At 42.0% G+C, this 25,441-nt stretch overlaps 1 protein-coding gene across 9 annotated transcripts in view; it reads right to left on the bottom strand.

Annotated features, from left to right (window-relative positions):
• nfixb (nuclear factor I/Xb) overlaps window positions 1-25,441 on the bottom strand; it is a 164,387-nt gene that overhangs the window by 117,178 nt on the left and 21,768 nt on the right. For 7 of the 9 annotated variants that reach the window (XM_028600545.1, XM_028600536.1, XM_028600540.1 and 4 more), the window contains one exon: window positions 23,262-23,297. The exons of 1 other annotated variant lie outside the window; for it this stretch is intronic. In XM_028600545.1, coding sequence (XP_028456346.1) covers window positions 23,262-23,297 — 36 coding nt within the window. Of the gene's footprint in view, window positions 1-171; window positions 328-23,261; window positions 23,298-25,441 lie in introns of those variants that run through there. One more of the 9 variants, XM_028600544.1, reaches the window with a different exon arrangement.

The following is a 25,441-nucleotide window of genomic DNA, read 5'->3' as shown; positions in this document are numbered from 1 at the left end:
CAAAGCGTCCTCGGTGGGTGAGCGCTACTGTTAGCTTCGCTTGTCTCCGCTATCAGCTGCGCCACACTAGGCCTGTATAATGCTCAGTACTGAAATGTACGCCTATTTTATTTAGGTTATCGAAACGACATAAACCCATTATGGAAGGTGTCTCTCGCTTAATCTCCTTACCTGGAAATTAAATTAAGGCCAAACGCGCGTGGCCTTCAGCCTAAATTCGGGCTTATTATTAATTAGCAGTCGGTGCTTTTCTTCTTGATATATTTTTACAGCAATGAAAGCGGCGTGAATATTAAGTTCCCATTTCCGGTTGTTTTATCTCTTCGCCTTAAAAGTCCCCAAAAACAAAAGTCGGCACGTGATGCATCATGGGTCACATTTCAGGCCTAAAAATAAAATAAAATAAAATGACAAACTAGTCCTGTGTGAGTTTCTCTTAATAGACCCGACATTCAGCCAATTAAAGTCCTGGTTTTTTTTATTTTTTTTTATTTTCCACCAACATGTTTCTCTGGCTAGTTCCCTCAAATATCCAGTCTCCGTTAATACGTCGAAAACCTCAGCCAAAACAATTAATAATGCACCATCACTTCTTGTTTTCCCCCCTGTATTTATCTTATCATAGGAACATCGATAAAACATCAGGAATAACATGGAAATGAAAAAAAGCTGGGAAAAAGACGGGCTGGCATTCCCGCATGCGACACATTTGTGTTACATCGTTACTAAAACCCGACGTCAATCAAACGTATGGAACACATGGAAATATGTATGTGAACATTTTGTCTGTGTCGAGTAAATGGTTTTCCTATGAGGCCCTGAATGACCCGGATTAGGCCAGCTGCTAATGAAAATATGAAATAAAGCCTGGACCTTGTTTTATTCTCTAAATCAGATTTGTTTTCATTAAAAATGCCTATTTAAAATGAATAAACCTAAATATGCGTAAATGGGCCCTAAATGTGTGCTGTTAGGATATTTTGATTACTATTGATATTTAAGCCCCATTTCCATTGCAAAGCGTCGATTTCAATTTCAAATGTTGCTGCAGCTGAATTTCAACAGTCTATGACAAGATAAAAGAAATGATTTTACAGTCCTTTATTTTTTTATTCTCCGCACGTCTGACCGAGACTGTGGAGTTGGCTGCCAACTTCAGATTAACTCTTTCAGTGAGGAGAGAAAAGACTCTTTACTCTGAACAACCCCACAGTTTGATTCATTAGTGTGCCTGTAAGAGCCTCTGCATGTCGACAGACGAGGGTCTATCGTTAACAATATTTACTATTTTGTTTTTGTTTTTTGTTTTTTTCACTTCGCATGAATACCCTTAAAATTATCCCATTTTATTGTTTGCTATTATTAAATGCTCAATAATTTCCATCGGTTTATAAATCAAAATCAGATCTAGAAACAATATTTTCATTGAATTTATAGGACTAATAATGTTAATCAGAATTTGATGGATCTATTTTTCTCAGCCACTGTCAATATATGTGTGTATATATATATATATATATATACTCATTCTATTTTTTTTACACGTTTGTATATATGTTGTTTGAAAATACTGCAATGGTGCAAATAGATGAATAAATATGAAGCCTTAATAAACCCGCAGGAGGCCGTCCTGCCTGCTTACAAAGTAAATATCTCTACAGAAATGCAAATGTAAAATTAGGGCAAGTAAAAATGCATGAGATTAAAATGACAGAGCAGTCTGAAGTATCTGTTTGGTTTTTATTCAGGAAACCTCATCTGACAGTCAAAGAAACAATGGAGGTAAGAGTGAGCTTTGCTCTAAAGTCCAAATCCTAGCCAAAAAAAAATCATAACTCTGGCACAGTAACATTTCTTTTTTTTGTTATGATAAATCCTTGGCTTGAATGTTTTGTTTTCCAACCAACATTGAAAGGTTTCATGTAAATAATTTCAACCCTTTTTGAATGCAGAGAATAGGGTTTTTCTAATATGATCACCTACACAGTAACAATATCTTTAACCTAAGAAAAGTTCAACAAACTCAGCCAGTGATAAAAGTCTCTTCCTCTTTCTGACCCATAATGCCCAGCAGTAGGCCTCTCGGCCCTGCTTTGTCTGTTTGCTCTGCCCTGTGGTAGCTGACCTCGCCGAGGCTACGCTGCATCTCACTAGACCAATTAAACCGTGGTCTGCATGACCCGGGGGGGGGGGGGCTCGCAGCCGCCTGGCCCTTCATTAGCGCAGCTCTGTGCTGTTGCAGGGCTGGGCTCTGTCCTCTCCTGCCCGGCCGAGTGTCCCTGACCCTGGAGGGGACAGAGCCTGACCCCGGCTCCCTCTGACCCCGGCTCCCTCTGACCCCGGCTTGGACCGCTGACAGAGAGCCAGAGCAGGCGAGGGGAGGTGGCGGAGGAGGAGACGGGGTTAGGAGAGACAAAGAGAAGATGCGGAGAGATTCAATCATACGCTTAAGAGTGAAAAGATGCTAGAGGCTTGCGTAGGAGTCGTTTGTACATGACATTTCATGAGTGAAATCTTTTTCCTTTTTTTAAGGTTATTTTATGGCCTTTAATTGACAGGCAGTGGTGGAAGAAGTATTTAGATCCTTTACTTAAGTAAAAGTACTAATACCACAATGTAAAAAAATACTCTGTAACAAGTAAAAGTTAAAAATATGACTTAAGTAAAAGTATGTAAGTATCATCAGGAATAGGTACTCAAAATATTAAAAGTATATACATTTTAGAAACTGGAAACGATGAAAACAATTCAGTTAATCAACTAAGTGTTTAATGGACTAATCATTTCAGCTGGACTGGTAGGCCTGTATATTGTTGGGTAGTTTATCATAAAACATCATATTTAGTGTGCAAAAATCTTAATTTGTAAGGTAACTAAAGCTGCCAGGTCAATGTAGTGGGGTAAAAAGTACAATAGTTCTCTCTGAAATGTAGCGGAGTAGAAATAGAAAGTGGCATGAAAAGAAAAGACTCCAGTAAAGTACAAATACCTCAAATTTGTACTTAAGTACAGTACTTGAGTAAATGTACTTAGTTACATTCCACCACTGTTGACAGGACAGCTTGAAGACAGGAAAGAGGAGAGAGAGAGACGGGGGGGACAACACGCAGCAAAAGAGCCGTGGGCCGGACTCGAACACGGGCCGCTGCCCCTACATGGGGCACACACTCTACAGGGCGAGCAAAAGGTGGCCCCAATGAGTGAAATCTTTAAAACAATGTATTTGGATTCTTCCAGGTGTGAACATTTTATTCCAAACTGGTCTCAAAAGTCAAGTTTCTACCTTAAGAAATAGCCATTAGGGGGTTTATATATCACGAGTGGCAGGTGTGTTCTCTGGTTTCATCCAAAACTAACCAAAGGGTTTCCTGATGCCATAGAGAGCATGTCTTCTCTAGCTCGCGGCGGTTTGATACAGTAATCAGAACCTGATGCATGACCCTCCATTGTTATCACACACAGTAATCATTCCTGGTAATAATTAGACATGGTTTAAAAGGAAGAGACACAGGATTACATTTTAAAGACCGGGTGGGAAAAAAGTACCTCAGAAGGCCCTACACTCTTTGTCGCTGTGGGGAGTAAGTGATGCGTAAACATCCACGGAGCTCGGCGCCCTTCCGTTGGTTGCACTTCTCTGAGTTTACAAACCAGCACGTTACTATGTGTGAAAAATCTGCAAGCAATTTGCGGTGGCTGCGCGCTAACGTGCCCAGGGTGGGCCGTGTGCCGTGTGCCGTGGGGTGGGGGTGGGGGCGGGGGGGGGGACCAGCTGAGGAAGAGGCACGCACGGCACATTCCAGTCCCACAAAAGGGGCTCCACTGCCTGGCTGCACAGCAAAACCAACAGGGCCCTTCCGACCTCTGGCTCTGGAGCTCCTGGTTATCCCCTTGCAACTACCAACATATTGAATTTTCTTTTTTTAACATGGAGGCCTGGTTTCATCAATACAGATTACTTTCGCACTTCAAATCACTTTAGCTAAGAAAATGATGGCTAAAAACGGAAAAGAAATTGCACTTAGAGTATATGTTGCACATTTTTCACTTACATGTTGCACCTATGTGTCTGTCTGTAGTTTTGCTCATTTGAAGCTAATGTACTTGTACTTGATTCTTGGTTTGGAGTTTGCACCTTGATGGTTGAATGCACTTATTGGAAGTCGCCTTGGATAAAAGCGTCAGCTAAATGAAATGTAATGTAACGTAATGCAAATTGAGCTACGCAACGCAGACATGAACTCACATGAGGAACACTGAGGGTTTTGTGTGCTGAAAAGAAAAAAAGAAACGCGTCATCTAGAACTGCTCCAACAGCAATGAGAAACCAAATCCCTTGAGGCTATTTTGTTTTTGTGATAGAGATTTTAATAAACTATCTGTTCCTGCTTGAGGATGTATAAGACATGTTGGGGCGCGCAGATCTTCTTGCATGCAGATGACAGTATTGATGAGCGGGGAGGGACAGAGGAGTGGAGGAACGCACTAACATATAATCCACGCAAACTTAACGCAGCGTGTGGTAATTCAGGCTGCCTACTGACGTGGATCTCAATACTGCTGATGCCACGCTCGTGCATTCCCTGCGAAATCAAGGCTCACCTGTGTGTAACTGCATGCATCACGACACACATTACCTGCTTTTGCACACATTCATGCACACACAAACACACACTCTCAACCCCCGGCCCGCCTGCCACTGTCTAGAAAGAATGTTCTATTGGATGAAGGAACCGCCTTACGTCTCACTGACGCGTGCATGCGTTTGTGTGTGTGTGTGTGTGTGTGTGTGTGTGCGCACTTGAGTCACTGGCCATGCCCGGGCAGGCCGACTCAGCACCACACAGCCGCCATGACTGAGTGTTTTCTCACTGTGCCAGCCAACAGACTAGCGCTGCTCACACTGCTGCCAGTGCAGACTGAGACTGAGTAACGGGGATACTACTGACTGGACCAAGATGTTGTATTCTTTTTGTTGCCTTTGCCTTATTTCTTTAAAGGTCCCATATCATGCTCAGTTACAGGTTCATACTTGTATTTTGGGTTTCTAGTAGAACATGTTTACATGCTTTACTGCTCAGAAAACACATTATTTTTCTCATACTGTCTTTCTGAATATACCCGTATTCACCCTCTGTCTAAAACGCTCCGTTTTAACGCCTATCACTTTAAGCGGGCTTCCTGAAAAAAAGCCCATGTCTGCTCTGATTGGTCAGGGTTTCTGGGACTCTCTGTCTGGGAGCACTCAGCCTTTCCGCCAATTTTGTCCAGTGGCCACTGGCAGTATTGCAACGAAAAATCCCCCTTGCTTCCCAGAAAGGATTTTCCCCATTGGCCACCATTGTAAAAGAGCTGGTCTGTAAAACTGTTGCCAGGACACCTCCAACTGCAAACCAAGTCGGTTGTCACTCTTTCTATTCTGAATTTGTAATCCATGGATTACTTATATTTGAAAAACTTCCCTCGAGCCGAGAAGAGCAATTTAAAAACCTTTTGCTCGGCCCACAATGTAAAGTCTCTGGGCCGAGCGGGAACTCGTGGGCGGGGCCAGCCGGAGAAACACTACTGTGCATTGTGGGTTGCATTTCACAGAAATAAACCCAGAAGCTTGGAAACTTTTTTGGGTGTATGTGCCAGCAACTCCATTGAACTGAATAGGCACCATTTTGAGATCCAGTATCGAGTTAATATAATATATCCATGATCAGCACTCTCGGAGTCTCTCCACTGTCATTGCAGCCGGGGAAGGACTGTAACAGCACTTTCTACCTATGTTTTCTGAATATGGACTGTGTGCATTTCTCTGTGGATTGAGCATTTTGATACTTTCACAGTAAACTGTATATATATAGCAAAAATACACTTTACATTCCTTTTGACAATACGGGACCTTTAAATATTACAATTTAAACTCACCCGGTGAAAAAAATCCCCCAGGTGAGTTCAACAATTTCATCTACCAAGATCCAAATCATGAGCCTGCCAGAGTGGCTGGTAGAGGAGACAAACTTACAAACCACAGCCAGCTTTTAGCAGCATTTGGCTGGTGGCAGGTGTTAATTTTCTACCCTGGTAAAAAGCAGCTCTGTAATCGGTAAACACGATGCGCCTGGCGTGCAACAAAGAAATGCATTTAGCAAATTTATTCTCTTTGATCCTGCATTCCTATTTTGGTTTTGACGGAAAGTGATTTATTTTTTATGAACCCATCAGAAACATTTTATCATACTAGAAGAGGGATATCATATCATTATAGCAGTATGCAAGCAGCCAGCGCCTATAGCCTTCTCTGTGTGCCACTTCGTCTTTGTTGTAGACAGTCTGATACGTGGTTGACACACATCACAGAGAATTACAAGCCCGTTGATTCATCAATAGGCTCAAAGCAGAAGGATGTTACACCATCTCAACCCCTCTAATGAAAAGATCCTTTTGCATTTGGAATTAGAATTTCAACACAGCATGAAATAAAAGCATCATCAGGTTCATGTGTTAACTTGCCGCCTAACAAAGCTGTAGGGCTTTACTGCTCTTCTCAAAGAGAGGAGTGTGAAATGCCAAAGTCAGCCTTTCACACACTGCTGGAAGACGAAAGTGAGGCGAAACAACACAATTGTGTTTTCAGGCCTGAGAAAAGCAGTGCACTCGAGCAGAACGCTGCTGTTTGTCGCCCCGTTTGAAAGTTAACCAGTGTCGTTGCACCAAAAAAGAGGTTTGAAACATCCTCCGGATTGTCTGACACCTACACCCCCAATCAATACTCTAACGGTTGTTTTCATCGTCGATCGAGCTGTATTTTCTCGATTAATCGATTAGTTGTTTGGCCTATAAAATGTCAGAAAATGGTTTAGAATGTCGATCAGTGTTTCCCAAAGTCCAAGAGGACGTCCTCAAATGTCTTGTTTTGTCCACAACTCAAAATATATTCAGTTTACTGTCAGGGGATAAGAAACTAGAAAATATTCACATTTTAATTTCCTTTACTTTTTTTTCAAAAAGAAATGACTCAAACGATTAATCATTTACCACAATAGTTTGCGATTAATTTAATAGTTGAGTGATCGTAATCGTTGCAGCTCAATACTTATTTGTACTGGTTGCAATGATTGGAAAATGCACACTTGTTCCTAAGGTTGGAGCTTTGTGTAGTTTATGAGTAATGCTGCTTTGTCTCCACCCTCCACTCAGGTTCATGACATGAAGAGATCAAATGCACTTTCTTAACACTCCCTAAGGCTTTTAGATGCTGTCAGATTATACTGTATGTCCGTCTACAGCGTGGTCATACATTACAATACATTATCTTCAAGCAGTTCAATGATGCACTTTCTGACCTCTTTTATAATACATTTATGATTGATTTGATTAATTTATTTATTTCAGGTACAATTTTAAGGGACTCTGTGTCATGTGGCATTTGTGTATTTCTATTTCATGCAATTTATACTTATACAGAGGGAAATACTGTACTTGTTACTCTACTACATTTGTCTGACAGCTACAGTTACCGGTTATTTTGCAGGTACATATTTAACAATTAAAAAACATAACATAATCCTTCGTCTTCAACGTTTTTTAAGCCAAGGACTCCTTAACTGAGAGAGAGAGAGAGAGACAGATCAGGGACTACTACATATTAAGTTGCATATTAAACTGGGCCTACAATAACGTGTAGGGCGGCCTAAAGCCTTTACACATACCTTTTTAGTACATAGAATACTAAGCTATTAAAATAATAATTGTTGGTGTGATTTTATAAATTGCGTTTGTATGTTACTAATACATGTGGCAGAGTGAATCCTTAGGATGAACTGTGTCTGTGGATGGCCTTCCTCACCTATAGGCCAGTAAGCCTATCGTCAATGTTTTTTTTTTCCACAAATAGGCTGATTCATATTTGATAAGAATATGTTGGATTCATGTTAGGACATTTTCATTTTTGGAAAAACTTAACAAATTACAAGAGGAGGACCCTATACCCCCTGTTGAAGATCTCTGTTATAAAACACAGTGCATTGATAAAGATTAAGAGGTGACTTGCAGTGTCTAGCTGGGGCCCTTTTGTCATGTTTCAGATGTTATTAGCAGTTTCACCAAACAGATTTCCCCTCCAGAAAATTCTCGCATGGTCAAATTATCCAATATTTGGTCACCTGTTAGAGCGCACGCGCGCGCATATGCAGAGGCTCAGGCCTCGACGCAGCGGCTGCGGGTTCGGTTCCGACCTGCAGCCCTTTGCTGCATGTCATTCCCCTTCTCTCTCCCCTTTCAAGTCTAAGCTGTCCTATCAACAATAAAAGGCCTAAAAATGCCACACGCAAAAATAATCTTTAAAATGATCCAATATTTCACAAAATAGCAGCGGTTGGAGACATTTTTATGTCTCATTAATCATGTCACAACCTGGCACATGTATCTGGTGTCCCTGTCCACTTTCGGCCAGCTCCAACAATGAAATGCTGCTGACGGACTGGTTGATCCATCACTATTAACGATCGAATAATGTCATATATAATAATATATCAATCACAGGGGGCTTTTTCTTTCATAATGTGAGTAAAGTTGGCTGAGAAACATTTGTTTATTTTTAATTAATTCCGACTGTGAATGCAGGCATCTGGGAATATTATGAATGTCGTGTGGAAATCTTGTGATAGCTACTAGAACAAAATTTGTCTTGTGATGATCATGAGCTTGAGCGTCATTTAGCAAAAAATAAATTCATAATTTTAGTTTTTTATCAAGTAAATAACATCCTTCTCCATTTGGTATCATTATTAAATGAATACTAATATGCTGACAAAATGAGCATCCAAGTTATAATTTAAAAGTTCAGTGAGAGATTTTAAAAATCACTCTACTCGTGCTAATGTCCCTACATTAGGTCTGTGGTAGGGCTGGGCATTATATCAATATTATATCAATATTGTGATATTAGACTAGATATTGTTTCAGATTTTGGATATCGTAATATGACACAAGTGTTGTCTTTTTGTGGATTTAAAGGCTGCATTACAGTAAAGTGATGTCATTTTCTGAACTTACCAGACTGTTCTAGCCGTTCTATTATTTGCCTTTACCCACTTAGTCATTATATCCACATCACTGATGATTATTTATCTAAAATCTCCTTGTGTAAATATTTTGTGAAAGCAACAATTGTCAACCCTATACAATATCGGTACAATATCAATTAAGGTATTTGGTAAATATCAATATTGTGATATTTGATATTCTTCATATTGTCCAGCCCTCGTCTGTGGTCACAATGCCGTACCATGCATCACACTCTTAGTGTCGTTATGACCACGGGTGGCCAGCGATGTACGGAGCGACAAGACTCTATATACAGCGCTTATGGACCCAGGGCCAGAAATAACAGGCCCACGCTAAATAATCAGCCCTTTCACTCGCCACTACCATGACATCACCACAACCACAGCCGGCATGAGGGGAGAACAGCACTGTTGTGGCTCTAAGACACACACACACACACACACACACACACACTACTGCTGCTCGATATGAGGGAAATATCTAATAGCGATTATTATGACTGATATTGCGATTGCGATATGATTCACGATATTGGAGGGAATGATGATTTTTGTATCCTTATTCTCATTTTCATTAAAAAATGTTAAAATTTTAAAAATGTAAATGATTATAGTGTGATTTTTTGCGAGAATCTGTCCCAAACAAAGATGTTTTCTGTAGGATAGGATTTGTAGACTGGGACTTCTCTGCAGCACCACAATACTTAATTCAGAATTGTTTGACACATATTTTGTTATTAACAAAATATTCCATTGATTTGGATATTGCACTAGTCCATATTGCGATTTCGATTAAAATTGCTATTAATTGTGCAGCCCTAACACACACACACACACACACACACACACTGAGCGAGAGGGAAAAGGCCCACTGGCTGCTGTATTTGTAAATGCACCATGTACAGATTGTAAAATGCTGAAGAACACATCTGAATCATGATCATCAAGCTAAAATCAACAGCGCCGTTAACCTTCGCCGCATGCTTGGGGATAAAAGGTGGAGACCAACGCGGACTTGATACAACAGACAGGTCAGAAACTTCCCTCCAAGCTGGCTGATGCGCTGATTGCACAGTTACACAATCTAAACTCGGAGACATATGTGGAGACACAATCACAGAGCAGAGCAGGCCAAGACAGAAAAACTCCCTCCTGCATAAAGGCTCCAGGAAAGTAAAGCCCACTACTAATGCAGTGTTGAACGCTTTGCAATCAGACAAATAAAGGGGCAATCTAGCACACAATCAAACTAGAGATTTAGCCTGCTCTCCTGCCAACAGCTAGGGACCTCCTCTTTCTGAACAAGGGATGCACTATTGACTATACCCTCCCACCCCCTTCTCTCTCTCTCTCTTTCTGTCTCTCTCTCCAGTCTTCCCTCTCTGCCAGTCTGAAAGGCGTGATGCCAACCTTTTCCACCATTGGGCATGCTGCCCTGCCCTTTATGCAAATGCATTGCCGCAATCCCTAACTCACAACCCCCACTGTCTCACCCTCCACGTCTGTGCACAACCCCCTTACGGCCTCCTGTCTATATCCTTTTATTTATCTTTATACGTTCCCATTTAAATTAGCCAAGTAACTGAGCTTAAGCCATCGCCATTGGTTATGAATTGAACCCTGACGATCCGAGGTCCTGCCTGTATGGCTCTTGAATGAAGCTAAAAAAGCTCCGTGTGGGTTCAGCCTGTAGGCCTGTACTTTGTTTGGTGCCCTCCATGAGCAAAAAAAGCACTAACCAGGGGCGAATATTTGACAGAGGTGTGGTTGTATGTGTCTGTACGAGCCCTGATAAAGAAGGACATCTCCTGGCATAAATAATAGAATAAAGACAAAGAACAGCAAGGGAGGGCAGGGAAGAGGGGAAGGGAAAGTATTAAGAATAAAGGGAGAACTTCCTGCAATTAGTCACTGCTTTTTGCATTACATTTACATTCTTCAAAACATGTTTAGAGACATATTTAGTGATGGATGCTCCACCTACCAGGGTCACATAATAGCAGAATTTGTACGGGAAAAATATTACAAAGTGAGTTTTATTTATTTGTTTTAGGACAATGCACATTAATGAACATTTCTGTAAATGCGCCAGTGTTAGCCAGTCGGCTAATTTTCAACTGTAGTCCTAGTTGCATGCATGCGTGCAAGTTCAAAACCAGATTAATCGAGTTTTAGGGCCAGTGGAAGCGCTCAGTTTAGGCATAATGAGGGGTTAATGAACTTTCTGCGGGCTTAAATGGCAACGAAGGGGTTACTAATGTGACTGAAACGAAAGTCAATCATGGCTGCCACTGACAGGCGGGTTTCACAAGTTGGCACCGGGGCTGAATAAACAGGAGAGGTTCATAAATTAGAAGTAAACAGAAAAAGACTGAAAGGACCCGACGAGCAAACAAAGACAGAGAATTTTGAGAACTTGGGACCGAACACTTAAATCTATAAAGTGTAAACAAAAGTTATGGAGGCCAGTGAATGGACACAAATAAGGAGAATGAAAGGACAGTGATAGGGTTAACGAAGTGGGCCGGAGGCTGAAGGAAGAGCCCCGCTAATGCTGTTAAAGCAGAGCTTCCGCTTCTGCCGTAGGGCGAGCGTCGAGCCGCACAAACAGGGCGCAGGGTCCACACAAGCTGGACACATTCAAGCCCACACACACACACACACACACACACACACACACACACACACACACACCACAGGAAAGGAGTTTGGCCTAAGACAAACACTGCATGACCAGACACACACACACACACACACACACACACACAAACACTACTGTCTCCCTTATATGCCCCGAGTGTACCAGTGTGAAACAGACTGAAAAAGAAAATGGCCACAAAGTCAACCTAACCATGTGAAATGTCATATAGAAAATGCGAATAAATGCTGTTTAGTAATCTCATTTTTTTTTTTAATGCTGTAATACACGCGAGCAGGTCTCCCTCGCTAAGGCAATCTTGATCTCAGTGGAAACAAATTGGAATTTTCTCTTTCCAGATAAACAAACATAGACTTCTAAACCCTAACAGGCAAGAGCAACAACGCAGCACCTCAACAATGTCCAAATATACACTACGAGCTTTATTTCCCAAACCTCCGCACAATGGCTTTTCTAATCTTCCTGAGAGAGGAGAGACATACAGTATACACAAAACCAAACAGGTTGGTTAAGGGAATATTAAGACACTAACACAACATGCCACCACACACACGCACACACAGACAGACACATGCACGCACCCACACACCCACACCCACACACACGTACCCACCCACACCCACCCACACACCCACACACACATCCCTTTTTCCTCTTCCTCTGCGGACTTCCTTGTAACAGCAATAACGTTTTCAAAACCCTACGCAGTGCCAGTTAGTGACGGAGGGCAGCAATGGAAGAAGAGAGCTTAGGGAGGGCGATAGATGCACAACAAATGATAGGCGTGAAGCTAAAAAGCTATAGGAGCTAAAAAAGCTAAAAGCGAAAGGCTAAATGAGTGAAAATAAGCTTAAATAAGTACAAAATAATACGCTAAATAAGTGAAAAAAAAGCTTAAAGCTAAATAAGTGAAAATAAACTAAGTACACACACAAACAAATCCCTGGGTTAATCGCTGTGGGTCAGTGTAGCGCCAACGGTTGTTTTGACCCAGTGTTAGTGTTATATTAAATTATATTATAACCATATTTTAGTATGGGTAAATATCTTTACAGTAACATAAAAATATCACTAACACTGGGTGAATTTAGCACCAACGCAATACTGGGTTAACTTTACTTTAAGTAACCATCAGTAGAAAACCAAAAGACAATGGGCTGTTTAGTGTTATGTTTATAATTGTTAACTGTTATGATCTACTGTGACAGTTTTTGTTTGTCAGATTATTTTTTTGGGGGCATTTTTAGGACTTTATTGACAGTGCAGCTCAAGAAAAGGAACAGAGAAGGGGGAACAACGTGCTGCAAACTGCCGCATGTCTGAATTGAACCGGCGGCCGCTGCGGTAAAGACTGAGCCCCTGTAACTTCCATACCATCATTTGTTACGGACTGTAAATAAGATTTGCTCCTTTGCAGTTTTATATGTCATACATATGCACATCGCTTTGTACAACTAACAACACAATTGAATTGAATTGTGGCAATTTTAAGGTCAAATTTGACACTGAGTCAAAATAAGCATATTTAAGTTGGAGTAACTAACCTAACATTTACATTGGTACTGGGTAAAGATAACCTATTGCGTCGGTACAACAGGTATTCTCACCCAAACTGGGTCCATTTTCAGTGTATACATGCATCAGCAGACTGTTTCTAACAGTTGCAATTATGTCGTCAGCATCAATAAATGAACAACAACAATAAAATGTTAAGAAAAACAGATATCAAGAGAAATATCAGGATATATTAGAACATAATTAGCTTCTATCCAGGCCAAACCCAATCGCAGAGACAAATAGAAAGTGTGTGTGTGTGTGTGGTGGAAGGAGGGAGGCTAAAATGAATGAGGCCTTTTCTTACAGCAGGGCCCAGATCAGAGCTCCTAACTATGGGATTTGGTGCTGTTGCCTTTCTCCCCCGGGAGGGAGTAATTAGGTTAGGCAGGACAACCGCCACATTGTTTTAACAGAGGAGGGATTGTGCAGGCCAAAGTCCCACCAGCAACATGCTTCCCTCACAACAAAAATGCCAAACGGATTCTGCGGCGCTCGGACACACATCCACACACACAGACAGAGAAACTTTTTTTTGTGGTGGGGGGGGGGGCTTCTCCGTAAAGTTTTTCACCGGGCTTTTTTTTTATGCAGTTGGTACTGTGTGTATCCTATGAAAAGTCAAATATAGTCCAACGGTGTGAGATGTCCTCTTCGTGTTGTTGCAGTTGTGGGATTCTGACTCTTTGTGGGACTCGGATCCCTTTAGTGTAACTGCGTCTACTCTCTCCTGTATCCAGAGGCTTGGCAACACACACCGCTCCTAACTAGTATAATATGGTTATGATGCATTTGCATTCCTTCCAATCCCCTAGGAAATACAATATGCCTATATCGTCTGTTTTAATCACGGTCTGCTTCCAAGGAAAGTAAAAGGAGAATACAAACAGCCACATCTATGAAGAGGCTTTCTCAAATGTACTTCAAGTTCGTTTAAATACATCCTCCGCTGATTGATGGAGAGTAAATCAAACAAATCATGCTGCTAGAAAAAATAAAAGAGGACATGGAGTGCTCCCCAGTCTACTGTATTTACAATACACAGACTATGGCCTCTTTCATTCCCACCCATTTCCCTCTCTTCTTTCCCGTCCCTTCTTTTTCTCTGTGCGCTGTATTCCTTGCTATAATCCCTCTGTCTTTCTGAACTGTTGTTTGACTCCTCTACACCGCTCTCAAGGCCTTCAGCTCCTCCAAGTATTAAAAAAAACAAAAAGTAGTCACCATAATATGTACCTCTGCATAGCATACCCGCCCACACCATCCCTATTCACTTTCATCATAAATCTCCACAGCCTGGCTGCAATATACAGTCAATTTGTGGTCCCCATAAGAGTCCTAACTCTAGCTTGGAAATGTTTTTATTCAGGTGTGCAGACGGAGAGGGAAAACAAGAGAGAGGGATAAAATAAAATAAAAATGACTCTAGTAAATGTGTGCGAATTGAGTTTGCGACTCTTAACAGACAGGTCCATTAGGCCGACAAGAGTCTTTTTCTCCACCGCAGCCTGCTACAGGTGGCGGAGATGATTGCGCTTTATTCCAGATGATGACCATAATGAGCCCAGTTTGAATTTCTCAGGGCTTTTCTTAAGACGTCGGACACGCTGAAGAGACTGACAGCAGCCTGACACGTCAGACAGACGGACGCTTTCGGGTCCGTTTTCCCTCCACCATTTCAGCAGAGCCCAAGAGAAAAAGCGTAGCCACAAAAGGGGAGCGGCGCACACTGTTTCTCCATTACGGTTGCAGGCGATCACATCACAACAAGGGCTCCTATAACAATTTTAATTCAGAGACCCGCTAGACCAGCTAGCAACTGAGGACTTGAGGAGCAGAGCTAGTCCCACTCCGTGAACTCGCAGAATTAAGTCTGGCCCATCTGTGTTTTATATTTTAGCAGTGACACGAAATCTTTATCCTGCACTGAATTTTCCAGTCAAATATACAACTTTCCATGTAACGCACACTAATCCTGCAGCTATTTCTCTGAGCCTAAACAGAGCAGAAAGTTTATATCACAGAGTACGGCGCAGCTGTAGTTGGGATAGTAGTTACTGGCTGGCTGGGCCAAAAGGAGAAGCCACAGAGTTGTGTTTGAGTCTAACCCTGAGCCCTGCTTGGCCTCGGCCTCCTCCACTCAACTCTACTCTACTCTGATCCTGGCATTTCTTTTTTCAACAAGGCTCTATTTGACTCTACTGTACTCTGCTCGACTGTCAAGGGGGTCTCGTAACAGCCTCAGGCCCGCAGCGCCAGCCAGCAAACACAAGTCACAAGAAGCATAGAGTGCACACTCATACCCAACACATACACAGACACTTCCACACAAACGAGTCGGTTAATAACACACAAACTCCCACCCTCCAGCTCTGTTTGCTCACAGCTGCCAGGCCTCCTCAGAGTTCATCTGAGGTAAAGATATGTTATATTATGCAACCAAGTATAGATTTTCCACCCTTGGCCCTGTGCCAACTTCCTGCTCCGAAGAGTGAGCTCTAGCCCTTTGTTCCTTAGGGTGACAGCTATTCCTTGCCGGACAGGGTGGCCGAATTAGATACAGAGACAGAAATGGAGAGGGAAGGTAACAGGAAGAAATGAAAGAGAACACAACCTAGCAAGCGGGTAGAAAAGAAAAGACGAGAAAAAAGAAAAAAGAAGGAAAGAAAAGCATGCAGCTATGTCATCCTAATATGATATGTGATTCTTTGTCTGTAACTAAAACTCCTCCTTCCCTATCTACTCTGTCTTTTCCCCCAGCTCTTGAAATCAGGTCACAACTGTTTTCATTACTGTTTGACTTGCAGGTTCATAAACCTCCAAGCGTCAACGTTCCTCCACCCACCCCGAAGACAGGAAAAGATTTTTTTCCCTCCAACATTAACCCAATAAATGCCTATGAAGCCCAATCACAAAGGCTTTCAGCCTTGTTCCCAGAGAAAGAGAATAAAAGCAGATCTCAAATGTTGATGCAAAGTTTAAGTCATGGATATAATCACTGCTGGGCTCATAATCTTATCTCCTAAATAGCCTATGTGGATTATACTCCTGCATGGTCACTGTTTTAATCCACTGTACTGGATCAACATATCCAGGACTCTATACTTGGAACTATGTTGCCTCTGCTACAGCATGAGGTAATGCTGCGTGATGATGAGAGAAAGCCTCGGGGAATTTGAGGTACAATCAAGGAGCCAATCAATGCCTCTTTATCCCTCCTCTACTTAAAGGTAAGCCAAAGAAGCGGTGAAAAGATAATGAATGCTATGGCATCATTGAGTGGCGTCACTGCGTGATGTCATCCCTCGACGACTGAACAATCTCCGACACCGCCGCCCTTTTCCAATTAACTGCGGCCGGATGTCTTTGTGTCCAAATGATTGCAATAGTCTCTCCAGGCTTACCCAGGTGTGCAGAGATGTTTGTTTTGCTAGGTAATAAAAGGATAGATGTCTGGATGGATGGATGGATGGATGGATGATGGATGGACTGATGAATGGATGGATGGATGGATGTAAATCTACCTACTGTGTCAGCTGTAACAACTTTTTTCACTTAAATTTCCGATTTGATTTAAAATCAGTTAGTTTAGGGAAATTTTAGTTACAATACCAATTTAGCTTGGATAGAAAAAGGTTTCTCAGAGAACGTGCTGTAAATTGCACTGCACAAGTGTTGTGATTTAAAGTGTGTAAAAACTAGTTAGAAAGCGAGCAGAGTAGTCTACACAGCACTAAGACTAGTAAACTAGCACTAACAGCTACATAAATGGCTAAAACAGTTAGCTTAAAGAAATGGAAAAAAACTGTTCAATAATTTGGTTCATGTAATGTATAAACAGTCAAAATAGTTAGCTAGAAATAACAGATAAATGGTTGAAATAGTTAGCTAAACGTAGGCTAATGGCTAAATGATTAGAACAGTTTGCTAAAAGTATTAGATAATTGTGTAATACCAAACCATTTTGCGTTTTTTACTTGCAGGTTCTGTTAAAGAGGAGTCAAAGCTAAGCTTATACGGAACCTTATGTAGCACTTTCAACTTACACAAAGTGTCAGTGTTTTTTTTTTTTAAACTCTTTAATTTCTTAACTACTGCAAGCAACTTAGGCAACAATATTATTTTCCATTTACGGTCTTACAATTGGTAGGCATAGTTAGCTAAAAGTAAATAGTAAATGTTCAGCTTCTGCCCTCCAAGTGGTACGCCTAAAGTACAAAATACCTAAACATTTAATAATATTATTAATAAAATAAAATTTTAATAATATTCCATTGAGTTCATCTGACAGGGTCCTGGGGGTACATTAGACAAAAAAGCTTGGGAACCACTGTCCTATATTACACACACACACACACACACACACACACACACACACACACACTCTCTCTCTCTCTCTCTCTCTCTCTCTCTCTCTCTCTCTCTCTCTCTCTCTCTCTCTCTCTCTCTCTCTTGGCTGTAACGCAGTCATGCAGTTGTTTTTTTTATCTGAAAGAATGCACACCTGTGCCTCGTGATTAAATATGTGCAGGTGCGTTATGTATGAGTCACCACAAAATATAGCTTATATACACAGTTAGACTTGAATTCAAACAGACACACCTTCTCCAAATGCACAGAGGATTTGTTTCTGAATGGGGTAGCCCTATTGTGGCTACAGCTCCTGTCTTATTCACAAGACGATAATGTGTTTGCGTGTGCCATGTTTGTGTGAATGCCTGCATCTGTCTCTCTTTTCTTTTCTTTTTTTTCGGATTGTTGAGTTGACTGAGATGGAAAGTCAGCCTGGGAAAGTTTGTGAAAAGAAGGCTGCAGTCAAAGAGAGAGAGAGAGAGAGAGAGAGAGAGAGAGAGAGAGAGAGAGAGAGAAACGGTGCTCAGATTTCATCCAGATTAATCTGAGCTTTGTAATGACGGGTCTACTGTATATATTTAGCCAGTGCAGTGAGATGTAGGTCAGACAGGCAGGGAGGACAGGCTAAACAACATGCCCAGATTGCCCACGCTGAAATTAACCTTGAGTGGGCTGTCAATGATCCACAGCAACAACTCTCTATCTCTTTCAGGTGACCTGTGAAAGACTGATACAATGGCTTTCACGCTGCGTGTTTCGCTCAGTCATAAGTGTGAGCCCTTCACGTTCCTCCTTGTGGAAGACCAAAAAAACCATCGGAAATTCAACATCTTACAGCTTGTCTTTACGGAAACGTTACTTGTTGATGAAAAAGAATGAGCCGAGAATGAGTTACTGTCACCGTTCGCGACGTGTGTTGATACTGGCATTAGTTCAAATCTATTCAATGCAAGAACAAAGCACACTCAGATACATTTCTCAGTCTGTCTTCTGCAGCACTAGAGACTGAACAAAACTGACCAAACACTGCGAACTGACAATTATTCATTTTACAACCCGCAACATGACTTTATGGACTGAAATCCTTTATAGCAATGGCAGTTTTGCGCTACTATACACAGTTCCACGGGGTTTCTTTTTTGCGCCTGCTTATTCACTTCTCCTGGATGTTTGAGCTTCACCGTGTCGAATGAAGTATGTGCAGATAGAGTTTTCACATTCATCTGCTGCAGGTAGAAAGTATAGGGCTGCCCCCTCTCAGACGATTAGTCGACTAAGGCCAGAAACACACCATGAAACAAGTGAGCGCTGCAGCGATCGTTTCGCTGTCACCTCAATTTCTTCCGTCCGGGAGCGATTGTGTCGAACCAGGCAGGTAATCACGTTTAGGAAGGCCACGGTGAAGCTGGATACTTCACAAAATAAACCAAATTTCAAACTAAAACACCCAGGTTTATGGTGATTTCTGAGTGTGAGCTGTGTCTACAGCGAGACACGCGAATAGGCCCACGGAGAGAGAGCGGGAGACGAACAGACAGAGTGACACACACTGAGAGAGAGAGAGAGAGAGAGAGAGATAGATAAATGTTCTGTAGAGTGGAGAGGAGAAAGATTGCTTTGTGACCGGCGGAGAATTGCGCGTCAGGTGCGCGATCGGGCACGAATCTATGCTTCAGGGCTATTCGCCGCGCTTTAGAGTGCGGTGTAACCAGCCGTTTTTGGTCTTAGTCGACTAGCAGTTCTTTAGTCAATTAGTCATTTTTAATGCTGAAGGACTTATTTCCAAGAAATTTACGAGCACATATCAGATAAACCCACGATTTAATACGGCGCTTTTGCGTAAATCTTTGTGGAGAAACTCAGTTTTACAGTTGTTTTAACAAATCGATTAGTCGATGAAATCGTGTGAGCGTTAGGTGTCGACTGAGAATTCCTTTAATCGAGGACACAGCCCTATTGGTAAGTTTCTCTGTGCTCACCTTAGATCTCATTTCAAGGCATGAGCAGGATTTGTATGACATCACAGCTAGTCTGGGAGCCAATCGGGGTTTAACATGCAACTTGGCGGAGAGGGAGTAGGTGTCACTTTAAGAATTTTTAATAATGTCGTTGAACTTTTTGTTGGAAAAAAAAAACAAAAACTATCAAGTAGCATTTTTTGTATGTCTAACAATTGTGGAGAGGGTCTTTCAATTACTACAACACACTCATCAATTCTAAATGATGCGCCACTCTGCAGCTCAAAGGTTTTGCATTTGAAGCCCGCTCCAGTGTAAGCCAACTGAGACAGAAATGGCGGCTGAAATGTGACATATCGCTGATACTCTCACAGATATAAGATCTATTCAAAACAAACTGAAGCCCAGGAGGAAGAGGCTGATGAAAGAAATATGTGTATGCCTCATGAAGTATCTTTATAAACCTAAGTCGCCACACCCTCGATTTTTGTATCTCTGTCTCTCCCTCTCTTTCTCTCTCTCTCTCTCTCTCTCTCTCTGTCTCTCTGTCTCATTCTTTCACACAAACAAACACAACTTGTGTGTCACCGCAAACACCTTACCCTTAATAGCCCTGTCAGATTGGTTTACACAACATTCCAAATACCCACATAATGGCAGCGCTGTTATTTAGGTTTGTGACTCAAAATCAGAGGAAAGAACATGGTGTACTGATGTCCAAAGCTCAGCTATGACAAAGCTCTCAAATATTCAACGCGTTTCAGTTTTCTGCTCACGATCCGTTCTGGTAAAGGCACACTTTCTCCTCGGTGGTTATACATTTTTGTTCTCTCTGCTCCCATATTGTACACTAAGTATTTTGCGTTCCTCTGTATATTCTAGCTCAATTATGTAATTTAGCACTCGTGTGTGTGTGTGTCTGTGTGTGTGTGTGTGTGTGTGTTCGTGTTCAGTAGCCATGACAACAGCGCAACATATCGGCGACCACAGAACCGCACCGGGGCCGCCGGCAATGGCGGGGTTGTGCCAAAGACTAATCCATGCCAGAGGTGACATGAGCGAAGGAAAAGTGAGGCGGGTGGAGACAACATGACACACACATCACACACATCACACACACATACACACACATACACACATCAGCGTATTACTCTCTCCTCTCACTCCTTCCTTTTAAAACACAAGCGCACACACTGGATATCCTCCCATTCTTCTTGGCTGGAGCCTCCCATGGCAATAGCAGTAGGAATCCATTCTCCACGGATACTGGGACAGCTGTGCTGATATTGAATGAGACACAGTTGGTTATGCCTCTCTCTGCATGCAGCTCGAGATAAAAACTACATGCTACTTAATTCGAATCTGTGTCGCCGGCTGCCAAAATGCGCCCAGCTCATCTCGTCTTTGTCTTCGCCACCAAAGAGAGCGCCCAATTTCTTTGCAAAAAAAAAAAAGAAATCGCTGTAAATTTTCACTCCTGCTGACGCACGGTGGCCCCCAGTCACCAGCTGACAATAAACACAGAACATTCATAACACTGACAAAGACATTAATCACAGAAACCTTCATAATTCTCTCCGTTATATGCTCATAATGCAAATAATCCACAACATGCCAGCGATTTTGAAGCCGCAGAGATAACAAAAAGCTCACATTGGAAGCTCTGGGATGTCTACCTCTTTGTTTTAGGCCGCTGGCGCCAATGGAAAGGAGGGCAAAAATACACCAAAAAAAATGCCACCTTATATGAGCCAAGCCAGAGTTCAATGTGTAAAATACTTGAGTGTTTTTTAATGATGGCGGTTTGTGCGGTGGATTGGCCTATAATTGGCTGCGTGGTATGAATGAATAAGTAGAAGGAACACGGTGTCCCCGGTCCGGCAAGCGTCTGGCATCCTGACCTCCTGGTGTCCCGTGACGAGGGGAAAGGATCCGCCGCTGCCTGGTACTGCACGCCACAAAACTGCAGCACAGCCAATCAGGGACTCCGATATTACCGCCTGTCTTCCTTTCCTCACACGTGCACGCACACAACTCAGTTACAAGAGAGCACAAAAGATCAGCCCCACCTGTCAATCAAGCGTACTATGAGTTCATTCTTCTGTCTGCTGTCCAAAAGCAGAGTGCTCTACTGGCTGCCGGGGTCACTTTCATCCACACAAACCAAACTTCTATTTGCTGTCTGGCATCAGTGAGTTACACTGCGGCTGTATACACAGAATTAAGACCAAAACCCCACAGTGATATCATAATTCAATATACCTATCTGAGAAATGTAATACAGGCAATAAGACCAATTCTTAAGTCCTTTGCAGTGTGACTTTGGCGCTTGCTTTGGACATGAAACTGCAGCGATTGGCTTTTAAAAAGGATTTGGATAAAGGTGAAACAGTCGCTTGGGAGCTGGCATCCCGGCTAATCCCGCGATAACCACTCGCAGGCCTAATTGGCATGAAGACGCCAAAGGTTTTAGGTGCATGCTTGCATGTCCGTGTGCACGCATGCGCACACGCAATGCGTGTCTGTGTGCGCGCGTGCGTGTGTGTGTCTTTAATTCTGAAAAATCCCACATTTTCTGTTTATTCAGACTGCGGTTCCATCAGATTTTAATCCTCCGAACAGCTGTTCCAACTCATTTTGCAGGCCTTGGGAAGAGACAGAGAGGGGGCAGAGGGGGGATGGAGGGGGGTGTATATGGTGTGTAAGGGCCACCTCATCAAATACGCATAAATGTAAAGTTAATGCTTCAAAGTCCAGATATTGATTACATTCATTTCATCAGATTGTTCACATAAAACAAGCCACAGCTCATGCTCTGATTATTTTCACTGAAAACACTGCTGTCTGATAACGACTGGTGGTGACGTAAGAAAAATATAATACATCCTCTCGGAGCGACACATAGCACTGATAAAGAAAGCTGCGGCGCTTCAGACTGGGAGGACAAAGCAATAAGTCATGTGCGCCGAGACGCTGACCTCCAAGCAGAGGAGACTTCTGACGGACAAAGAAAGCAGAGCACGAAGAAAGAAAAAAAAAAAAAAACATTTGTCATGTAGAGAGTTCTTTCAAGCGATTGAAAATGAGCTGTCCGATAGCTAGCCTACACCTAAGCAAACAAGCAACTTGCAGCTGCATGAGAAAGATGGAAAGCCCAAAGGGGAAAAAGTGCAGCACAAATAAGAGTTTGCACTGATGCAATAAAAAAGGAAAAGGAGGCTGGTGTTTTAAAACGAGTGTGTAACTTTTTTTTAAATTACAAATTTCAAATTGAAAAAAAAAGAAGCTTAGAAGCAATATCTGTAATGTCATGTATATATATATATATATATATATATATACGATCTGATATTTTCCTTTGCACACATTAAAACACAGCGTGGCCGGAGCTGCAGCCAGTTTTTTTGGTCTATTTGCGCTGCAGCATGACTGCATTTGCAACAACAAAAAAAGTGGTCTGGTTAAACCATATCGGCAGGAACAGGCTAGAAAAACACACAGAGAGAAGATGCAACTTTTCATCGGAGTAATCAAATATTTAGCTCTTTCCTGCACGGGCCTGTAATAACTCCAGCTGCAGGTCAGCGTGAGCGTCACAAGAAAAGAAACATTTTCTCAAGATGGAATATATAAAAACACAAACACCTAATGCGGAATAAATAGGGACTAAATAGGACTTACCACTAAGGCATTGTTTAGAAGGTGAGTAGGGTAATACTTTAGTGTTGAGAGGGTGTTAAGAGGCGAGGAGAGCAGGGGTCAGCGTCCAGGCGGGCAGAGGGGGGGGCAGAGGGAAGGAATAAGTTAAAATGTCGCACCAAGTGAAAACAGTCTGAGATGAAAAACATTACGAGCTGCATAGAACTACAGAACACATTTGAAAAAAAATGCAATGAAACCAATGAAGTTTTGTTTTAAGGCTGCAGATTTTTTGTGTGCTTCGTCATTGTGGCCTGCAAGGGAACGGACACTTTAGGTTTGGAGAAAGCAACAAAAATGGACAAAAGGAAAAAAGAAAAAAAGAGAATCAAATAAATATAGGTTCATTAATTGAAAATTACAAGAGAAAATGATGCCGGGACATTGTGTGTTAGAGGCTTCAAAATGTATTTTAAAAAATGAATGGGAAATTAAAAATAGGAGGCAGTGCAGACGAACTGGCTCCCACTTCTCTTGACAAACCTATATAACATGAATTAACGGCCTTAATATATGGGATTTCATTCCTAAATTAGATCAACATCAAAAACACACCAGTAGTCACACACACACACACACACACACTCCTTTACTCTCAAGGCTCTCCGCGTCATTTGCTTCCATTACGCACTGTCCGCCACATCCCAGCACGCTGCTGCTCTCCAGCAAGGCTTTTATTTGATCACAGTTAATAATTCAAGTGATTGTTTACAATTTGTGCCATATCTGAGATCCAAGCTCAAATTCTTAATTATTAACAGAAATTAAATAAACAAAATGTGCCTCCCTGTCTGCAGACGGAGCTGTAAGAGAATGCTGTGTGTGTGTGTGTGTGTGTGTGTGTGTGTGTGTGTGTGTGTGTGTGTGAGAGAGAGCTGGTGCCGTTTGCACGGAGAGGAAAGTTGGGCTGGGTCTCTGCACAACACACATAAGGTACAATATTTTCCAAGTGACAAGATACACATTACGCTTTTTCGGCTCAGCCAACGGCACGCTGTAAGTTAGCCTCATGTGCAACATGTGTACTGCATTACACTCTGTGAGCTTATGGTGTCAATTAGTTAACTGCAGGAAATCTATATAGCTAAATAAAAGCTTCTTTTGTTCAGAGATGATCTGCTCATTTTGTTCGGAGATGATCGGCTGTGAAAGAATTATTATTATTATTTTTTTTTTTTATCAATTACAGATATAGTCATCATCTCTAAAGGCCTGTTTGGAAATGCATGCCGGACAACTCACAGCTGAGGGGCTGTTTTTTTCTTTCTTTTTTTAAACGTACAAGTGAGTATCTTATACACACACATATCCTCATCTATAGGCAATATGTGTAATGCTGTAAGCATAACTTACCAATCGGTTTCTACGTTCTGTCTAGTTCTAAGTTAGATTCAGTCCCTAAAGTCTTAAGTCGACACACTAAGTAGCCTATGATATTTTCTCAATAAAATAAATTATTAAGGGGAAATAATAATAATAAAAAAATCTCCTTCCCCTCTCTGGTGTCATTGAGACGACGACATTACGATGCGAGATGCGAATGTTTTGAAATGGAAACCAGAAGAGACTCGTGGCGGCACCAGAGGGGCCGGGAACATCCTCTCAGCCTGTGGTAGCAGCGAGAAGCATACGATGCTGGCTGGAAAACTCTTTTAATAAAACCACCGGTAAAATCAGGATTGAATTACACATGAAACAGGCCCTGGCGGTCCGCTGTCAGACCAAGCCAATGAGGGATAAACAAGTCCGCTTTATAAGAGTAAGAATTCCAGCAGCTGTGTGTGTGTGTGTGTGTGTGTGTGTGTGTGTGTGTGTGTGTGTGTGTGTGTGTGTGTGTGTGTGTCGCTGCCACCGGTTGGCTTAAATGAAACCTTGAAAAGCGTGTAGTAGGCCTGGAAAACAAGGTACGGGAGGGAAACACTTACAAAATAGAATTTGAGATTTTTATTTCAGAGGGCTAATGACAGTTTACTGTATATGAAGATAATAATAGCGTGAGAGGGATTGTTGGATTTGACATTCTGAACATCTGACTTTTTACGGCTGTGGCGGATTGCATACAGCTGCATGCACCAACGCTGCAAAAAAGCTCCCTGAAAAAGTTCTACGAGCAGCGCTGTATTACTCTGTTCACTCTCTCTCTCTCCCACTGTGGTGTTTTT

Source organism: Perca flavescens, chromosome 15 (genome assembly GCF_004354835.1).
Source record: "Perca flavescens isolate YP-PL-M2 chromosome 15, PFLA_1.0, whole genome shotgun sequence".
NCBI classification, from domain to species: domain Eukaryota; kingdom Metazoa; phylum Chordata; class Actinopteri; order Perciformes; family Percidae; genus Perca; species Perca flavescens.
Note: the sequence above shows the minus strand (reverse complement) of the source record. Positions and strands in the feature narration are given on the sequence as shown.